General features: G+C 43.9%; 1 protein-coding gene across 3 annotated transcripts in view; it reads right to left on the bottom strand.

Annotated features, from left to right (window-relative positions):
- Nucleotides 1-20,925, bottom strand: part of Sulf1 (Extracellular sulfatase Sulf1) — a 209,775-nt gene that overhangs the window by 13,379 nt on the left and 175,471 nt on the right. For all 3 annotated transcript variants that reach the window (XM_065219105.1, XM_065219108.1, XM_065219107.1), the window contains exons 8-10: nt 983-2,693; nt 600-913; nt 288-536 (exon numbers count right to left, since the gene is read on the bottom strand). In XM_065219105.1, the coding sequence (XP_065075177.1) occupies nt 288-536; nt 600-913; nt 983-2,693 (2,274 nt within the window). The remainder of the gene's footprint in view (nt 1-287; nt 537-599; nt 914-982; nt 2,694-20,925) is intronic.

Genomic DNA, 20,925 nt, shown 5'->3' with positions numbered 1-20,925 from the left:
TCCATGCAGGGTTAGAACATAGATTTTGTCATGTCTACGCGAATAAAGACATGGAATTTTTTTCAAACTTAAGTTACACCCTAGGGTCAACAACTTGAGCACTAGTACCATAAAACTGGCTCACTTACCATATCACATTTTTTTCTCCGTGCTACAACCCTTATCCCTTAATCAATAAATCTGAAAACACAGTCCTATTGTTTGATTACAACCCGAAAGCTTAACCCGACATCAGTTCAGAGCTAACACCGATCAGCTATCAGTTTTCGAATCAACTTTCAACCTACCACCCATCGGATCCCGATGATGCTTCCGCTTGCCGCTACCCGTCCCAACGGAGCCCGGCATCCTGCCGTCCGGTTGACCGCCACCTCCCGCTCCACCTAATCCTCCTCCTCCTGTTCCTGCTCCATGGTGATGCTTGGGCAGCGTACAGCTCTTACCCCGACAACCCTTCATGTACTCCAACGTCTCGTGCAACACTACCTTTTCCTCCGCCGTCAACGTCGATTCGCGGTTCTGCGTCTCGAATGGATCTGGAAAATAAATGTTCCTCTCAATTTAGCAATAAACTCTTAGAATGCCCATATACCACCTACCACTTCTCAAGTTGTAGTAAGTGACCAAACCAGTCGTAAACTCGCAGTACAGGAAATTGTGCGTCTGATTGATCGTCCTCAGGCACGAGTACGTGTTGTTGTTCGCATTCATGCAGAAACAGAACGGCTTATCGTCCCACATCGGTGCCGTCCGCCAGTGGTTCGCGTCGTGGTTGAAACAGTTCATTCGCTCCGAGAGGCATTCCTTGCCCAGCTTGGACTTCCGCTGGCGTTTCCTCTCCTTCTTCCTCTGGCGTTCCTCCTTCAAACGTCGGCGCGTTTCCCGTGCCAGGTCCCGTTCGTCAGGCAGAGGTCTGCAATGGTGTAAACATGGAAAATCAAAAGACTCGAATGCCTCCGCAGGCAACAAACTCCCTCCGTACCCGTCAACTTCCGGTTCGCAGTAGCACTCAGCAGCCGGGAGGGCGGTGTCGTGCTTAACCACCGGAATCTGGTTGTGCGTGATGGCGTTGACGCTGAAGATGTCGTTTGCCACCGTGGTCGTCGTGGTGGTGGCATTCTGCAGCACTGGGTTGGTGTCGGTGTCGTCGTCGTCGACTAGCGAGGGAGATTCAGTTTCCGCTGTGGTTGGATCTACTTGGAAGGGCGTTTCATCAAAGCCAGATGCTTCTGTCACAATGGAAAAGGAGGAAGTGTTGCTCGGGAATGTGTTCTCGTTGTCTACAAAATGTGAAAATGGACTAGATGATTGCTGGTAACCTACGGTTGTAGAACTGGCAATCGATTGCAGAATTTCTTCAGTTATCTCAAGAACTGTCTTCTCCGTTGTACTGGAAGTGGGGGTTTCCAGTTCAATCGAGGTGGGTTCATTGGAAGAACTAGCAGCGCTTGTTGTGGTGGACGTCGTCGATTGGGATTCCAGACGATTTCTACTACGGTGCTTGCCATTCACTCCAAGCGAATGACCATTGCTTCGGTGCCTGTTCTGACTAGATCTGGAACTGCTTAGCTCCGGTTGAGCCTCTTCATTGTTACCACCAGCTTCGAACAAAGTCATGTCGATCAGTGTTCCTTCTTCGTCTTCTGTTCTTGCAGGCTTCGGACGCCTCCGGTTTATACCACTATTCTGTTTTGGACGCTTTCCTGAACCAGTTCGGTTGAAAGGCTCCCTCCTTTGGAATACCTGCTCCAAGAATGGGTTCAATGTTGTTGTACTAGTTGACGTCGTGGTAGTACTAGTTGTAGTTTTGAGTTCATAATCCTGCTCGAAAGATGCACTTTGATTATCCTCTTCATCGTCCCCATCCTCATCTCGGAAGCTAGACGGCCTGTGTTCCTTCAAGTGCTTCTTGATATCCTTCAGATCGTTTATTTTAGTTTTCAATACCTTGATCAGCATATCTATTTGCATGCGACTTCGCTTCCAGCTGGTTTCGTCCTCGTAGATGACGTTCGAACAATTCACTTTCCCTATCGCTGTGACAAAACACTTGGTACCAGGAAGATCCACTTCCTCAGCCGCCGTCGAATTCTGCTTCTTCAGCACTGAATTCTGCTCGAAATTTCGCTCAATGTCCTTCAACGTGCTCTTCAACTCGTGAATCACACTCTCAATCTGACCACCACCTCCGCTACCGGTCGCCTCCCGCTTGCTTCTCCTTCCGCCCTCCTGACTAGATTGGATTTCCTCTTCCACTTCAACTACCGATCTGGCAACCCTAACCAAACCAGCCATTTCCGGATTCGCTTCCAGAAAGACCTCCGCATAGACGTCCTCCAAGTTCCGTTTCTGCCGTCGGCTGCGGTGACCTGGATTTCGCCCTCCCAGCATGTGATGCTTGTAGTCCCGTTTGGATTTGATCTTGGTGTAGATCAGCCCATCCGGGGTGAAACAGGCGCAGTTGCGCTTGTTCTGACTAGATAGTTTGTTGATTTCGGCCAGGTGGCTCTGCAGTTGCAGGTGAAACTTGCACTTGTGCCGGCGCCAGCGCCCGTCCTCGTTGATGCAGCGCCACTTTTGTCCGGCGACGCAGTTTTGCTGCAGGGTCGGGTTCGAGCACTCGTTATTGAGGCGTTCCATCTTCGACCGGAACGGCGACATCGGTAGGTGATTGTCCAGCGGGTCGTGATGGGCTAAAAGGGGAGAGGGGAGAGAGGAATACAGTGGAAAATCAAAAAAGAGCATTTTGGCAAAGGTGGGTTGAAATCTGTGACATAGGTTAAGACTTAAAAAAATATTTAATGGACCCACGTATGAGGTATTGCAACGGATTTCTTGACTAACTTTAAAACTTTTTAGGAAATTCATTTAAGCTTCACTCGAAAGACTTCACTAGATTCTTCTATCAAGAGGGTTTCAGACGAACGCTGGCACAAGTTCCGTATATACTAGGGTGCCCTTGAAATGTATGGGGAAAAAGTGACCATCGAATTTTTCAAACCGACCATGTATAAAAAGTTCATTGCCTAGAAAAAAGACCCTTTGCAAAATTTGGACTCAACCGGACATGATTTCATGTGCCGTAAAACCGTCAAAGTTTAAACTTTTTTATCATGAAATTTCGGAAAACTACGTTTTTGTATGATGCCAATTGACATACAAATGCGAGAAATGTCGATATCCAGATTAACTCGACACTACTTGTTTTCAAAAATCGGCATCCTGGAACTTAAGACAGATTCATTCCGAGTGCTGCAAGACATACAATTATTCACAAAAAATCAGTCCGATGACATGGCACCCTCCGCACAGCGCGGCACACTTGAGGCACACTGAGATAAATGTTGGCGCAAAATAAGTGTACAGAGTGACCACCCCTTGGGTAGGACCTATTGAAATGTTTATCTAGAAATCTCGATTGATTTTAGAATAGGTCCTACATCCATGGTAGTCATTTGAAGTGCCCAGGACCACACTGGTCATGTTTTAGGAACCCCAGAAGTAACTGAAACCGAGATAAATAAAAACAAACCCAAGGGCCTAATGTATTTTTCTAGATAATATCAAAATTGCCGTTTTTGAAGGCGAAAATTCAAACTTTTCAACAAAGAACGGCCTTTCCAGGAAAGTCCGGAAATGTCAGCTTGAATAAGCTTCTGAAGGAAGCCGAAGAAACTACCAGAAAAGCAAGAAAGACGCTCTTCTGGAGGAAGTTCGAAGAACGTTCTAATAAAAGCCGGAATAACATCTGGGGAACTTCCAAGAAAAATATTGAGAATCTTTTGGAGAAAATTTAAAGAGACATTCGGAATAAAAAACGGTTGACACATCCAGAGGAAGCCAGAAAGGTTTAGGAAAAACCTTCCAATAAAAGTCGAAAAAAAAACATCCGGAAGAAGCTCATGGAGAAATTTCCTGAGGAAGACGAAATAAATTTCTGGGAGAATTTGAAAGATGCTTTCGGTAGAAGTTTATGTTGAATGACAACCGACCGATGCGTTGCATAGCAACCTAACAATCTAGATATTAAGATCGTGGTAGGGCTTGCCTTCTTTGAATTACGAATTGTTCTCTTTTACCCAAGCTACCGTTCAATAAAGACGCTTTAACTTTGCGCTGCCTATTTTATTAGGTTATGGGCCCAGCACAGTAGAAGGAAAATTTGCAAAGTTTCGTTTCGTTTGTTCGCGGAAATGGGTGAAGAAAAGTTGTGGCAGTTCGATGGAACCAACTTCGGAAACTGGATGTTCCGAGTTGCGGTTCTAATGGAGGACAAAGATTTGAGAAGGCCATCGAAGGCGAGGAAGCTCCAAGCGGACACAGCGGCAGTCAAGGCGGAGAAGAAGAAGATCGGAAGTGCAAAAATTTGCTTATCAACCGAATAGCAGAGGACCAACTGGACTACGTGAAGGACAAACGGACGGCGAAGGAAGCTTGGGACGCTTTGAAGAACGCGTTCGAGCGGGTTGGGATCGCCGGGAAGCTGTACTTGAAGAAGCAGTTCCAGGAGCTGCGTCTTAAAGAAGGCGAAAACGTGAGAAAGTGCTGCGTGAGATGAAGGCTGCCGGGGTGAAAACAGGACGATGAGGATGTAGTTTGCCAGCTTTTGTTAGCGCTACCAAAGTCCTATGATGCGTTAATCACGGCTTTGGAAACTATCCAACCTGACCAGTTGACCCTGGAGTACGCCAAGAAGCGGCTGATGGACGAGTCTGCAAAACGTGCGAATCAAACGAGCCACTCGGAGGAAAATTCTGGTGAGTCGGCTTTCGCCTGGAAGAAGGCTGGTTTCAAGTGCTTCGAGTGTGGTCGTTTCGTGCACAAACGTGTGGATTGTCCCGAATTCCGTTCATCGCGGCTACGGGCAACGGTGCTTTTTCGACGCCTACTGTGATGCCCAATATGCGAGTAGAACGGTTTCTGGATTCGGGTTCTGAAGGACGTAGTTTGTTTTGAATTTTTGCAAAATCCGATAAGTTGTTTTGTTAGAGTAGTTTTGATAACCGTGTGCGAGGAAGGAAAGCTAATTGCAGTTTGATTTTACTGTGAAGATTAATTAAGCAGTGTTCATATCACATTAGTTCGGAAGTGCATTCGTGCTTTAACCAGGTAAGCCCACATTGCATCCTTGAGTTATCTTTTCCTTTCGATATTAATTGATTACTACGTCCCAATCGAAATATTGATACTGCTCTTTAGTTGTTTATTGAGCGCTTTCTCAGCCTCTTTTATTAAGGGCTGATTATAATATTAGAAATGGATAATTATCAGAAAAGGGATTTACTGAAACGTCAGGTATTAGTGCATTCGGAGGGGGGTTAACTCACGGCGCAGTCATTTCGCTATGAGGTTGAATTCGTTGAAGCGGTATTGTTGCAGATAAGCTGGAAATTAGGAGATAACTTGTTCTTCCTTGAAGATCTTGTAGAGTTGAACTTGATTTTTATAGATTTTATTAAAAAAATAAATCGGCAAATTTATTTTGAATGGAATTTCAAGAGGAGAGATCGAGAGCTATGATGAGGGGATGATTTAGTATCAGGAATATATAGAGAAAGTAAGCAATGGAAGCCGGACAATTGAAAGAGAAATCCTGTGGGTGCTAGCGGAAATTTTCGAGTGCGAAGTTAATGTTTATTATAAGTCGGGAGGTAGGGTCACATATGGAGAAGGCAAGTTGAACTGAAGTTTAGGAAAATTGGAGTTTTTAATCAACTACGATGGTGAGATAGAGAATATACTGGACAAGAAAACATGTACTCGAGAAGAAGGTAGTTTTACAGAAAGAGTCGTTGCTGGCATTGGTGAAAAGGATACTGAAGGAAAAGGGAGCAGAGAGCGGATGAATCGAGGATCGAACTTACACAGTCGTTTAGGTGCGTTTCGGAGAGAACAGAAACAAACACAGGAATAAAAAATAAACATAATAATGACGAAATTGATAAACACAACTGCAAAATTGATATACAAAGGATAGACAGTTTCTTTCAGGCCTATAATCAGCTAGAAAAATCAACGTTGTGGATGAATGCAAAAGATGAGGAAGAAGTATGGGTGCTTCTGAGTAGGCTGTCAGAAGAATTGGATAGAGAAATGGTTATCGTGTGGGTTAATGGTAAGGAAAAGGTACTAGGAGTTACAGAAGGGAAGAGTAAAAAATCGCCGTTAGCGCTTAGAGTGATGAGTAATAACACAGAACAAAATGCGTATTATGTTCTATCAACATTTGAGGAAATAGAAGAGATTCATAGATCGAAAGAAAATATATGGTGTTTAGCAACAGAATGTTGTTACAGCAAGCTGAAAAATCATATTTATATTCGTAAACTAGAAGGCATGATACAGGAGTTTCAGATTAAGAAAATTCAGGGTGATGGAAACTGTCTGATTAGGGTACTATTGGATCAACTCGGGAAAATTGAAGGTAGATGCTACGTATCTAACTGGAATGTAAAGAAGCTACGAAATAAAATCGCTGATCATATTTATGCGAACAGGGAAAGGTTTGAAATATTTCTATTTGAGTACTTGGAGGATGAGAAGAGCTTTGACGCAGTAATTTCAAAATTCAAACAATATGGATTCTGGCTTGGACAGGAGGCGTTTGTAGTTGTTGCGGAGTTATTTGAAATATCCATATTAGTAATAGTACAAGATGGAACAAAATATTGTTTTGGAGAGCAATTCATTGATAAGGGAGCCTTGCAAATATTCTAATCAGGAGCACCAGTATTGAATCATTACGATAGCATAATAGATAAGACACAGATCGATAGGACAGCAGCTGAAATGGAAAAGGATGAGGAGAATGTAGGGAAGGAAGGACACATAGTTGAAACAAGCAGCAGGGAAGGGCTACAAGGAGTATCTTATGACATGACAGAAGATAGAAATAACAACATAAGAAAGAACGCTTTGAAACAGCAAGAAGGAAGGGTATTGAAAGTGGCTAGCTGGAACGTCAAAGGATGTAGAAGTAACAGTAAAAGAGAGGAGATAGATGAGGTATTGAATGTTAAAGGAATTGATATAGCTGCTATGCAAGAGGCCAACACATTAGGGGATGAAGTAAATTCTCAAAATCACGTTTGTAAGATTAGAGGAAATCATATTAACAAGACAAGAGGACTTGCCTAAGCGATTAGGAAAAATCTGAATGTGAAAGTATTGGATTGCAAACTAGGGGAAAACTGATAATAGGGGGCAGTAAGTTAATAATTATTAATGTACATGCTCCTAATATCAAACAAAATGCTTTCCTTAACAGGCTAACAGAGTTGACAGGTGCAGAAAACGATAGACGTTTCATATTAGTGCTGGGAGATTTCAATGCCCAACTTGGTCTAGATGACTTAATAGAGAAGATGATAAATGGATAGGTAAGAGATTAGGGCATAAGAACTGCAATGATAATGGAGAACTATTTAAAATGTTCTTGCACATGGAAAATCTGAAGAATGTTTCTTCCAAGATAGGCATCAACACTAACATAACATGGAGGAGTGCCAACAAAGAAAGTCAAATAGATCACGTTTTAAGCCCACAAGTAACGAAATTCAAAATAAGGTTTATTAAAGGAAATTGGACTCACATTAAAGCAGACCATAAAATTATTATTGTAGGGCTTATTTTTTTTTTTTTTTTTTTATTAATTTATTTGTACAGGCTCAATCGAATAAACTTTACAGAGCCGAGTTATCATTTTCATTATACATGATTATTGTCTTAAATCTAGAGTTAAAGGAATTGAACCGATTACTCGCGGTCGTCTCGAGGTTAGTGGAGATTTACAATTTTTTGGGTGGGGAAAGGGAGAAGGAGGTTTGAAATATGATTTATTATACAAATATTTAATTAATCCTAAAACATGAACTTATTTCTATTCATCTTGAAAACAAACATTAAAAAAAACTACACGCACAATACACAAACTAAACACAAGGTTAATCAAACTTACAATCTAAGGTTAGTATTCTTAAAGTAAACATATATGAGTTTCATAAACTCCAGGTCACGTCTAGCCAAAATATCCCGAACTGGAACATTAGGTTGTCTACCTCGAGCCCGAAGGGAATCGCACAGCTCAGATCTGACTCCACGGTGCTCAGCACAAGACCAAAGGATGTGATCGGCGTCTTGGTAACCTTGCCCACATTCACAGAGATTGCTGTCTCCCAGCCCAACACGAAACAAGTGAGCGTTTAACGAATAGTGATTGGACATGAGGCGAGACATCAGACGAATGAAGTCTCGACCCACATCCAACCCCTTGAACCAAGGACTCTTCGACACCTTAGGGATGATCGAATATAGCCATCGTCCCAAACTCCCTTCACTCCACTTATTCTGCCAGCTGACGAGTGACTGTTGACGATAAATGAAGAAAAATTCATCGTAGGCGATTTGTCGATCGTAAATATCGCCTTCCATAGCGCCCACCTTAGCAAGTGAGTCAGCCATCTCATTGCCCGGAATCGAGCAATGAGATGGGACCCATGCAAAGGTGATGACAAAAGATCTTAAAGATAAAGCACTTAAAAGCTCTCGTATTTTCATGAGAAAATACGAGGAGTGCTTTACCGGCCTCATAGAGCGAATAGCCTCGACAGAACTGAGACTATCCGTAAAAATAAAATAATGATCTGGTGCAAGTGAGGTGATCGTTTCTAGCGTATAATATATTGCCGCCAGTTCAGCAACATATACGGAACAAGGAGCTTGAAGCATTCGAGAGGCGCTATGAAATTCGTTAAAAATACCAAAACCAGCGGACGACTCTATTAGTGATCCATCTGTGAAGAACGATCTTGCGGAATCAACTTGGCCAAACTTTGCAGCGTAAATTGACGGAACAATCATGGAACGATGATGTTCTGGGATTCCACGAATCTCCCGCGTCATAGATAAATCAAAACTAACTGAATTGCCGAAGTCGGAGAAGCATACACGATGGGGATTATGCTGTGAAGGGCTGACATCCTGAGTTATGTACACGTAGTACAATGACATAAAACGAGTTTGAGGGTTTAGCTCAAGAAGCTTCTCAAAGTTTTCGATTACCAGTGGGTTCATAACTTCACAACGGGTGAGGAGCCTGAGGGACAATTCCGAAAACCGATCCGATAGTGGCAACATGCCCGCCAACACTTCGAGACTCATCGTATGAGTCGAGTGCATGCATCCTAACGCGATACGAAGACAACGATACTGGATACGTTCCAGTTTGATGATGTGAGTTTTAGCCGCCGACTGGAAGCAAAAACTACCGTACTCCAAAACCGATAAAATCGTTGTCCGGTACAACGTTAGAAGATCTTGCGGATGAGCTCCCCACCACGTTCCGGTAATTGTTCGGAGAAAATTGATCCTTTGTTGGCATTTTCGTCTCAGATACTCAATGTGGGATCTCCAGGTGCATTTGGAATCGAACCAGACCCCAAGATATTTGAAGGACATAGAATGAGTGATCGGTTTACCCAAAAGTTGAAGCTTCGGTTGTGCTGGGCTATGCTTCCTAGAAAAAACGACCAACACAGTTTTCTCCGAGGAGAATTCGATACCTAGCTCGATAGCCCAAGTAGACAAATTATCTAAGGTATCCTGTAAGGGTCCTTGCAGGTCGACCTCTTTGAGCCCTGTCATTGACACTACTCCGTCATCTGCAAGTTGTCTCAACGTGCAGTTGTCACTTAGACAATTGTCAATTTCTCTGACGTAGAAATTATACAGAAGGGGGCTTAAACATGAGCCCTGGGGGAGACCCATGTAACTAAATCGAGAAGCTGTAGAGTTTCCATGAGAAAAGCTCATATGTTTCTCTGACAGCAAATTGTACAAAAAGTTATTAATTAATGGGGAAAGGCCACAAGCGTGGAGTTTGTCTGAAAGGACTTCAACCGATACTGAATCAAAAGCCCCCTTAATATCCAAGAACACAGAAGCCATTTGCTCTTTTTTAGCAAAAGCCAACTGGATTTCTGTGGAAAGCAACGCGAGACAGTCGTTCGTTCCCTTACCCCTACGGAAACCAAATTGAGTATCTGAGAGTAGGTGGTTCGTCTCAACCCATTTGTCGAGGCGAAAAAGGATCATTTTCTCCAACAATTTTCGAATGCACGATAACATCGCGATGGGACGATACGAGTTATGATCTGACGCGGGTTTTCCAGGCTTTTTAATGGCTATAACTCTCACTCGCCTCCAATCATCTGGAACAATATTGAACTCCAGGAACTGACAAAACAAGTTCAACATGCGCCTCTTAGCGACGTCTGGGAGGTTCTTCAACAAGTCGAACTTGATCCTATCAGCCCCCGGAGCCGAATTGCGACACGAAAGGAGCGCGAGTGAGAGCTCCAGCATTGAAAAAGGCTGGCTGATCTCGTCTACCGAATTCGTCGTTTCGCGAGGAATCGTCTGTGCCGGCACGGAATCAGGACATACTTTTCGCGCGAACTTGAGAATCCACCGATCCGAGTACTCCTCGCTCTCGTTGTTTGAAGACCGGTTACGCATCCTTCGCGCCGTGTTCCAAAGCGTATTCATCGACGTTTCGCGCGATAAACCGTCCACGAATTGCCGCCAGTATCCGCGTTTCTTGGCTTTGATGAGGCTCTTGAGTTCGTGTTCAAGGGTCGAGTACGCTTCGAAATACTCGGGTGTTCCGCGTTTCCGGAAAAGCTTAAACGCGTCGGACTTTTTACGATAAACCTCAGTGCATTGCTGGTCCCACCAAGGGGTAGGAGGTTTCCTACGAAAAGACGTTCCTGGAACCGGCCGAGTTTGAGCTCGAAGCGCGCTGTCCAAGATCAGATTGGAGAGGAAGTTATATTCCTCCAACGGTGGAAGCTCTTCTACCGACGACACGGCTTCATCTATCGCGGTCTTGAACGTTGTCCAATCGATATTACGGGTGAGGTCGTACGCGGCGACGTTAACGGATTCCGACGGATTGAACCCACTGGCAATCGAAATTTTGATCGGCAAGTGATCACTACCGTGGGGATCCTGGATCACATTCCACGTGCAATCCAACGATAATGAATTAGAGCAAAGTGTGAGGTCTAATCTACTTCCATTTGAGGATGGACCAGCCAGACGTGTTACTTCTCCATTGTTAAGAATTGTCATATTGAAGTTATCACAGAGGTCATATATCAAAGTAGAACGGTTGTCATCATACAGTTCCCCCCAGCCTGTACCGTGGGAATTAAAATCTCCCATAATCAACCGTGGAGTAGGAAGAACTGAACAGATATCTGAAAGTTGTTTTTGACTAATCGAAACTCGGGGAGGAATATACACAGAAGCAATACAAAGGCTCTTGCCTTTAACAAAAGCCTGACATGCGACAACTTCAATACCTGGAAATTGTGGAAGATTCACTCTATAGAAGGAATGGCACTTTTTGATCCCCAAAAGTACTCCTCCTCCACGCGAATCCTCACGATCCAGTCGAATAATGTTAAAATCATGAAAAGGAAGATCGATATCTGAAGAGAGCCAAGTTTCACACAGAGCAAATGCATCACAATCATTATTGTGAACCAAAAACTTAAACGATTCTATCTTAGGAATAAGACTTCGACAATTCCACTGTAGAACAGTGATCAAATCCCCGACCTCGTTTGGAAAATTATCCATCGAAGGAGATGATTGCTGCAAGGAGGGGCCACTTCAATGTCAACTGCTTCAAGAGGGTTTTCACAGTAGGAAGCATTGCCAGAACAATGCTTTTCAGAGGATCAGAAATATCGAGGTAATTGAGGATACTGTCCACAATGTTATCAAATGAGAACAACCCAGATGAAGAAGGGGCTTGTGTTCTGAAAATTGGGGCATCGGGGGTTTTGGATGTCCCCGGGAGAGGTGGAAAATCCTGGGTATAATCAGTTCTGCGGAATCCAGGAGGAGTAGAAGTCTCCTTTTTTCCACCACTCCTTGATTTGGGCAAGCTGATTTGGGGTTCTTGATCTGCAACTTTCCGCGAACGGATGCGTTTTCGTTTCCGGGCAGAACCTTCCGGAAAACTGAAAGAAACTCCCTCCTCAGCCAAGTCAGAGCCAGACTCGTCATCCGACAAAAGAGCGAAGGGATTTGTTTCGTTGGTCGATGGCTTGGCTGTCTTAAGCATTTCTGCAAAAGACCGCCTGGAACGTTCTTTAAGAGAGCGCTCTAGTTTTTCCCCGCGTTGTTTATACACCGGACACGACGAGAGACCATGAGGAGGAGATCCTTTGCAGTACACGCATTTTGGTGCCGTGACTGTGCAGGCGCCATCCTCGTGCTTCTCCCCGCATTTGGAACAGCGTGCCTTGCTGCCACAGTGAGAGGCCGTATGTCCCAACTGTTTGCAGTTTTGGCAGATCATGACCCGAGGAACAAACAAGCGCACAGGTAGCCGAAGTTTTCCCAACTCGATGTACTGAGGAAGGGCTGAACCAGAAAAGGTCACGCGAAACGAGTCTGTGGGGGTAAAACTCAGTTTTTGGACATCCAGTATCTTCACCGGGGGGAGCAAGGGGTTCTTGAAACGGCCAACCGCCTGCTTCTCCAAGATCTCGGGGGTCAGACTCGCTTCGGTGACCACACCTTCGATCTCCACATCACGAGCTGGGATGTAAACTCTGTACTCGAGCGTGAAGAGCTGGGAGGCAGCAATCTCGTTAGCCTGCTTCAGGTTAGAAACGACAACACGAAGTTTATTATGCCTAACCTTCGTGATTTCGGTCACGGCCGAGTATCGCTTCGTCAGATCAGTGGAAATTTGCATCAAGTTCAAAGGTTTGTTTTTGGGCTGAAAGTAGACAACCCATGGCCCAGTCGAGTCATCTGGATAGGCTCGCGATCGGGGGCTTTTCTGAGACGAACCATGAATGACAGGACGTTTTCGTCTTTTCTTGCCATCGAGTGGCAAACTGGTTTCATCTTCCGACAAAATGTCCATATCGTCTTCTGACGAGACGTCCATTTTGCCGTACTAGTGGGAGCGGTAAACGCTCTACCACTGAAACGATGCTTAAAACCACACAGACACAATAAACAGAAAAAAACTACAAACACAGAAACACAAAATTAAATTTAACTGATGGGCGAGAGAAAGAAACAGGAAAAAAAACTTATCTGCTATACTACTACCACCGAGTGATTACACAGCAGCAGCGGAGCGACGCGCAGCGTGGGTGACCTTCGATGCGCGTGTGCGGGCGATCTTTGTAGTGGTGTGCTTGTATTAGGCTCGGCACTCAGCTGGACACACGATGATGGATGACCGGTATAAATGCGGAGGCAGATGCTGACACTCGATGACGATGATCTGTGTGCAGGTATGCGTGATCACGCACCGATGGCAAAATGGTTGGCGAATTGGCAATCGCAAAAACAATTTTCCTTCCGATGATGCCGAAAACACACTTTCTTCTCAGAAAAAAAACTCACTTTCAGATAATTGTTTAGCCGGGTACTATGCCAGTAATCACTAAGCGAGAAAAAACTGATAATTTAAACCAACCGAATACCGAGAAAACTTCCGAAATACCGGAGCGCGAAACAAGTCGACTGTACTTCTTGCTAGGTCGCAGTGGGATGACTTGTAGGGCTTATAATAGCCAAAAATAATAGGCAAAATACTCATAAAAACACAAGGCTACAAAAATCAACAGAGAGTTATTAAAGATACAGGAAATTAAGAAAAATTATCAAGATGAGCTGAGAAAGATAACACCTAAAACTGATACTAATAGGAACACAGTAGAAGACTGTTACGAAGACTTAGCTAATAGAATGAAGAAGGCAGCTTCAAGAACTTTGAGAGTTTCTACGGAACCTAGCACTCCAAAGAGGAAAAAAGCATTCGATAAGTTAAGAGTAGCAATTAAGATTTCTAATAAGCATCCAGATATGATGAGCTATAAGTTAAAACTAGGTAATCATAGGCAGGAATACACACAATTGCACAGAACAGGATCAAGTACCACTACCAAATCCACCAACCAGCGATGAAATAAGGAATATTATTCAGTTTGCATGCAACGGAAAATCAGCAGGATCAGATCAAGTTTTTATGGAGTATATCAAAGGCACGGACGAGGACTCACTAGAAACACTGGTAAAGATAATGCAAAAGATCTACATAGATAATGAGATGCCTCAAGAATGGTACAGGACAACACAAATCCCTATACCAAAGAAGGCAGGAGCAACGGAGGCAGATCATTTCAGAAAAATATCGTTGTGTAATGTTGCATATAAAATTTATGCAAAATGGATTGCAAAGCAGCTCATAAAATTTTCTGGAGAGCCAGGAATGCATCAAGCTGCCTTCACAACGAAAAGATCAACTGATGATCACATTTTTGTGGCGAGAAGAGTAATGGATGAGCATTGGAATAGTGGTAATGACCTGATAGTGTTAGCACTAAATATAAGAAAGGCTTTCGATACAGTTAAGGTTCAGACTCTTAAGGATATTCTTCTATGCTTCAAGGTTAGTGGATAGAATTCTGATGTGCGTTAAAGATGAAATGACTAAGGTATTTTGGGAATTTCAATACTCAGAAGAAGTTAAACGTGGTAAAGGCATTAAGCAAGGCTGCCCTCTTTCACCATTGTTATTTAATTATTTGATGCAGGAAGTTTTGACCAATGTCTCGAAAAAAATTCCAGAATTAAAACTTTTAGACTGACTGTTTAGAACTTCCTCTAATTCTGGCGTTTGCTGATGACTTATTGATCATTGCTAGGAGCATGAGAGAGATGGAGAAAGCAGTGAAAATCCTCACACAAGAGTTGGAGAAAGTAGGCTTAAGTATAAATTATGATAAAAGCCAGATTATGTTTAGATATCCCAACAATAAAGCAAAACAACCAGAAGAGATTAATTTAAATGGAAAAATATTTAACAGATAAAGGTGTAGGAATTCTTTGAAAACTAGCAGAATGATAGTAGATTTTTGTAAACAGTTTCATACAAGTTGGGAATTAGGTAAGACTATATATAAAACAGTATTAGCTCCAGCACTTATCTATGGAATTTAACGCTAAGAAATTGCTCGACGGTAAAACTATCAACAGAAGAGTTAGAGTAGGCAGGATCAGTTATTACGGTCACATTTTGAGGAGAGAACATAATCATCCCATCAGACTAGCATTCAATATGAATTTCAAAAGGAAAAAGGAAGGACGTCCTAGCTTAACTTGGAAAAATTCTCTAGATCAGGACTTTAGTAGATATTCATGTATAAATCTTAATGAATGGGTACTATTGGTGCAAGACAGGGAAAAAATAAAAGTTCAAACTGAAGCGATTTATAAAGAAGAGAATAGTGAAATTTCAGATGGGGAATCTACAGAGGACGAAGGCAAGAGTGATAGAAAATATAGACACTGGAAAAGAAAAAAGTATTTACTCAAGGATGCAGTGGGGATCACTTATCGGTTTTCAATACATTGTGCAATAAGCTTCATCTTCAAAAATTAAAAAAGAATGTAATAAAAACCTGAGGAACTGTCGAAAGGGATAGTAATGCAGATTTTTCTACATTTTTTGTGTTTAAATCTGCGTTGCAGTATTTATCAAAAAGTTTGTTTGAGAGGGCATTTCAAAAATGATTCCATATATGCAACAAATATACAAGAAGAAAAAGAAAAGAAAATAAAATAAAATAAACATGGTTATCAGATAGGTAAGTTACTTCATCATCAAGGGTAAGTCTCCTTATATACTTTTCCAAAATTATAACATTTGCATAAAAATATTCTATTTTTAAATGAATCAATAAATGCTGGGAAGGGAAGGGACTACCAGGGCACCCAATTGAAACGAAATGGATGGGAAGAGTGGGAATGCCAACTCCCTGTCGTTAACATTTCGTGAATAAAGGGCAGGCTCTTCTCACCACTCATTGGGGTATCCTCGTGTTGGATGGCTTGCTTTTTGACCGGTTGTATGATTCTGCTGTTGGAAGGAGATTCTCATTCATCCCGTAGATGCACGTGGGCGATGTTGCTCACGGATCTACCCTATCCGTTTTTGGCCCTTCAGACAATGGCAGATTAAGTACAATTAGAGGTTATTAAGCTTGATCCAGTTGAGCAACGAGGACAACCCACAGCTCCTGACAGGCGTCTTGCTACAATGAGTGGTAGTTCCATATCATCATCATCATATCATCAACAGACCGTATGCTGGAGGACAAGCATTTATTCGAAAAACTACACCCACTGACGGGGAAAGTTACCATTGCTGTGGCGAAGTCTGGCCAGGTTATTGTGGCAGAATCTGCTGGTACCGTGAGGGTCGATATGCTGATCGATGGAAAGAAGCAACCGTCCGTGGTGAAAGGTGTGCTGTACGTACTGAAGCTTGTTCTCCGTACGTCGGCTTGAGGACAGCGGAATGACGGTGAAGATTGCTCGAGGAAAAGTGACCATTGGGAAGAATGATCGAACTGTGAGCGTATGGGACGTCGAGCTGGTCAACTATAAGTCCTGGATATTTGCCTTCGTGGTGGTGTGGAGTCGAGTTGTGGCATCGAAGGTACGGCCATTTAGGAGAAGCAAACATGAAGAACCTCTGGAAGCATGGGATGGTCGAAACGGCTACGATGATCCAGGGCTGGCCTGATCGATGTCTTTGCGAAGTATGTTTAGAAGGTAAGCAGACGAGGCAGCCGTTTGAAGAAACGGTAGAGCGGCGTTCATCTCAGCCGTTGGAACTCATCCACTCCGACGGGTGTGGACCGTTTACTCCAACCACGTGGAACAGGAAACGTTTCTATGTCTCGTTTATGGATAATTACAGTCACTTCACGGCGGTCTATTTGCTGGCATCGAAAGACGAGGTTCAGGAGAAGTTCGAGCAGTACTGTGCGCAAGTAACGGCATTTTTCGGTACGAAGGTGGCGAGGCTGCGGTGCGACAATGGCGGGGATTATACCAGCAACTCGTTCAGGAAGTTTTGTCGAACTGAAGGGATTCGCATGGAGACAACTGCTCCGTACAGTCCGCAGCAGAATGGGGTGGCGGAACGATTAAATCGCACCTTGTTGGATAAATCACGTTCCATGCTGCAAGAGGCTGGTTTGCCGAAATCGATGGGGGGGGTGAAGCTGTCCTAACTGCTACATACATTTTGAATCGAAGCCCGACGTCTGCTCTGGAAGAAAGAAGAACTCCGTTTGAAATTTGGTATGGCAGAAAACCGAACGTGGATAAAATGCGTGTGTTCTGGGTGCGCAAATTGGACCCAAGAAGCGAGAAAAACGTAATGGTGGGATTCACGACGAATGGATACAGGATCTGGGACCCTAGGAAGAAGACGATTTTCACATCCCGTGACGTTGTGTTTGACGAGGAACGAAAACCGGAGCGAAAACCAGATCCAGTGAAGGTAATTTACGAATCAGACGAAGAAGACGAGTCCGATGTGGAGGCGGACGACTTGACTGCACAGGCTGAACCAACTGAGGAGGAGTCATCCGAAGAAAGCGAGTCTGAAGATAGAGCGGAGGAAGAGGAACCTACCGGCGCGCTCCCTCCGCAATCAGAAGTAGAGGACTGCCCTGCAGAAGCGTCCACGAAGCAAAGCGGACGGGAGCGCAAACTCCCCGCCGAGGATGTACGAACAACGAACGACATGGTGATGGCGTTCGCATTGAATGCGGAGGCATTCGTGGAGGACCTACCGTCAACCATAGATGGTCTACAGAGACGAAGAGATTGGATCCATTGGAAGGCTGCAATCAATAGTGAACTGGAATCGCTACAGAGGAACGAAACATGGGAGCTCGTTCCGAAGCCGGCAGGAAAGAACATCGTAGATTGCAAGTGGGTCTTCAAGGTGAATCGTGATGATGCTGGAAATGTAGATCGCTACAAGGCTCGACTGGTGGCGAAAGGCTATTCGCAGCGGAAGGGGTTCGATTTCGACGAAACGTATGCACTAGACTGATGCAAAATTTGACTTTTTCGCTCCACAGTGCTTAAATGGTTTCCAATCGGGTCGTGATTAGCCTCCAAAAGTTACAACTCATTTGGTTAGAAACAGACTTCGCACAAGCCATTTGAAGTTAACACGTAAATTACTATGGGAAATCTCAACTTTTTGTTCATTGCCTTCTAGTCTTTTTCCATATTGAGCTGCAAAACAGCTCGATAGCTATTCTTATAGAAAATTTTCTCAGCTACAACTTTGCTGAAGGTCATTTCTATGTAAAACGATACAGGAAATAGTTATTAATTATTTAAGAGATTGGTAAACTTATGACATGATCAAGCAGCTGCTCTGTAGGCAACACTGTATTTTGCAGTATGACATAGTAGCCATAATTTTCGTGTCCTATTCAACGCCCCAGAAACACCAATGTTGCCTGCTGAGCAGTTGATTAAGCATGATCATAAGACATCAGTGCATTGAACCATCAATAACTTTCGATCCTAGCATTTAATCAAAAAGTGGTCTTCAGCAAAGTTGTAGCTGGGAAAATTTCCTACAAGTGCAGTTGAAATTTTTTGAAGCAGACCGATATGGTAAATTATTAGATAGACATGAACAAAAATCTTGGTTTTACCATAGTAATTCCCATACAAACTACAAATGGTTTGTGCCATCTCAGTTTCTCACCAAATTTGTTCAAATTTTGAGAGGTTAGTCAAGATCCGATTTGGAATCGTTTAAGTATTGTGGAGCGAAAATTTCAAATTTTGCATCACTCTAGTATGCTCCTGTAGAAAAAATAGCCACAGTGAGAACGCTGCTTTCGGTGGCAAACAAGAAGGGGTATTATATTCATTAAATGGACGTTAGAACCGCTAAAAGAGGAGATATATATCCGACAACCTGAGGGCTTTGAGAGTGTGTATCCACGGCTGGTTTGTCGCCTCAAGAGATCTTTGTATGGCCTGAAGCAGGCACCGAGAAGTTGGAACGAACAATTCCATTCGATCGTCCTTAACCTCGGATTCATGAGATCAAATGTGGATAGCTGTTTGTACTGGATCTACCTGCTGCTGTACGTGGATGATATATATCTTATATCCAACCGGATGGGTCTGGTGACAGCCATCAAATCCCAGATGTCAAGGCGTTTCGATATGGTGGACATGGGAGAGCTGAAGCACTTCCTGGGTTTGAAGGTCGATCGAGGTTCGAGCGGAGGTGTTATGAAAATAAGCCAGCCAAAATACATGCAGGAAGGACGAGAACGTGACGAAGAAACCATATCGCCTGCTCATTGGCTGCTTAACGTACCTGGCAGTTGCGTCGCGACCAGATATCAGTGCTGCTGTCAACTATTTCAGCAGATTCCAATCTGCCCCAACCGATGCTCACTGGTGCCACCTGAAGCGTGTACTTCGGTATCTGAAAGGGACCGTAAACATGAGTTTGGTCTATCATCAACATGGAGAAGAACAACCGCTGATCGGTTTCGCAGATGCTGACTGGGGAAACAGTCAAGAAGATCGACGATCGATATCCGGCAACGTATTTCAAGTCTATGAAGCAACGGTTTCGTGGATGATACGAAAGCAAGCGACTGTATCGCTACCGTCAACGGAGACCAAGTATATTTCCCTTAGAAAAACGGCCATTTGGCTCAAGAATTTGCTGGAAGAACTTGGAGTCATCTTTCATCATCCGATACCGTTATTTGAAGACAACCAGTCTTGCATCCGAATTGCCGAAGAACCACGGGATCACAAGCGGATGAAACATGTCGACATTCGGTATAACTTTATTCGAGAGAAAATCCTGGATTATCTACAAGCCAACGACTGAGCAAGTTGTAGATATTTTTACGAAAGGACTGCCAAGTGGACCGTTCGAGGAATTGCAGAACAAGCTAGGGCTTTTCGGTTGAGCGGTGGTGTTGAATGACAACCAACCGATGCGTTGCATAGCAACCTAACTATCTAGATATTAAGATCGTGGTAGGCCTTGCCTTTGTGGCATCGCCCGGCAACACTGGTCAGCCTGGCTTCCATCGAGTCGTCGTCGAAGAAAAAGAGCTCAAGCTGTCAATCTTTGCTACGCAGCTATCAACGCGCGAACGTGGTTGTTTTTCTATTGAAAGTAAAAATAAAGATTTTAAGTATTTCGTAACTAATCGTTCTTTATTCCGTGTCCGATCGCTACATTGGTGACCCGCGACGTCGCGAATCTAAAAGTTTCGGTCCGATTTCACGGTTATTCGCCGATATTCGATCTCAAAGCCGAAACTAACCTCAAAATGCCGGACGATAACGGGAGCAACGCAGCAGCATCTGTCGCGGTAAAACTACCGGATTTTTGGAAAACTGATCCGGCTATGTGGTTTGCGCAATCGGAAGCGCAATTCCACCTTGCGAAAATCGTCAATGATGAAACCAAGTTTTACCACATCGTGGCCAAAGTGGATCAATCGGTTATATGTCACATAGCCGATTTGGTAGCTGCTCCTCCAGCGGAAAATAAATACAAAACAGTGAAAGATCGCCTAATTGCTCGCTTCGCCCTGTCTGCTGAAAGCCGCTTCGAACAGCTGCTGGGGGCCTACAATCTTGGCGATATGCGCCCAACGCATCTGTTAGCAAAGATGAAAGAGTTGTCGACGGGTTTGGGCGTGGATAACAATCTGCTCAAAATGATTTTCATTCAACGCCTCCCGGGAAACATTCGACCAATTCTCACATGCCACGATGGTACCATCGAGACGTTGGCTGAAATGGCAGACAAGATCACCGACGCCTCCAACGGTCAGTCCTCCGCAGTTGCCATGGTGCACAACGAACCAACGTACAGCAACAGTGGTGAAAGGAAGCTAGCAGAGCAGATCGAACTTCTCACAGCGGAAATCCGACGCCTGAAGGCTCCCAACCCTGAGCGAGGCCGTTCGTTTTCGCGAAACCGAAGTGGTTCTCGTTCGTCATCACGATCCGGACTGTGCT

This window comes from Ochlerotatus camptorhynchus, unplaced genomic scaffold, assembly GCF_037179485.1.
Source record: "Ochlerotatus camptorhynchus isolate MF236.1 unplaced genomic scaffold, CSIRO-AGI_Acam_v1.1 ptg000099l, whole genome shotgun sequence".
NCBI lineage: Eukaryota > Metazoa > Arthropoda > Insecta > Diptera > Culicidae > Ochlerotatus > Ochlerotatus camptorhynchus.
Note: the sequence above shows the minus strand (reverse complement) of the source record. Positions and strands in the feature narration are given on the sequence as shown.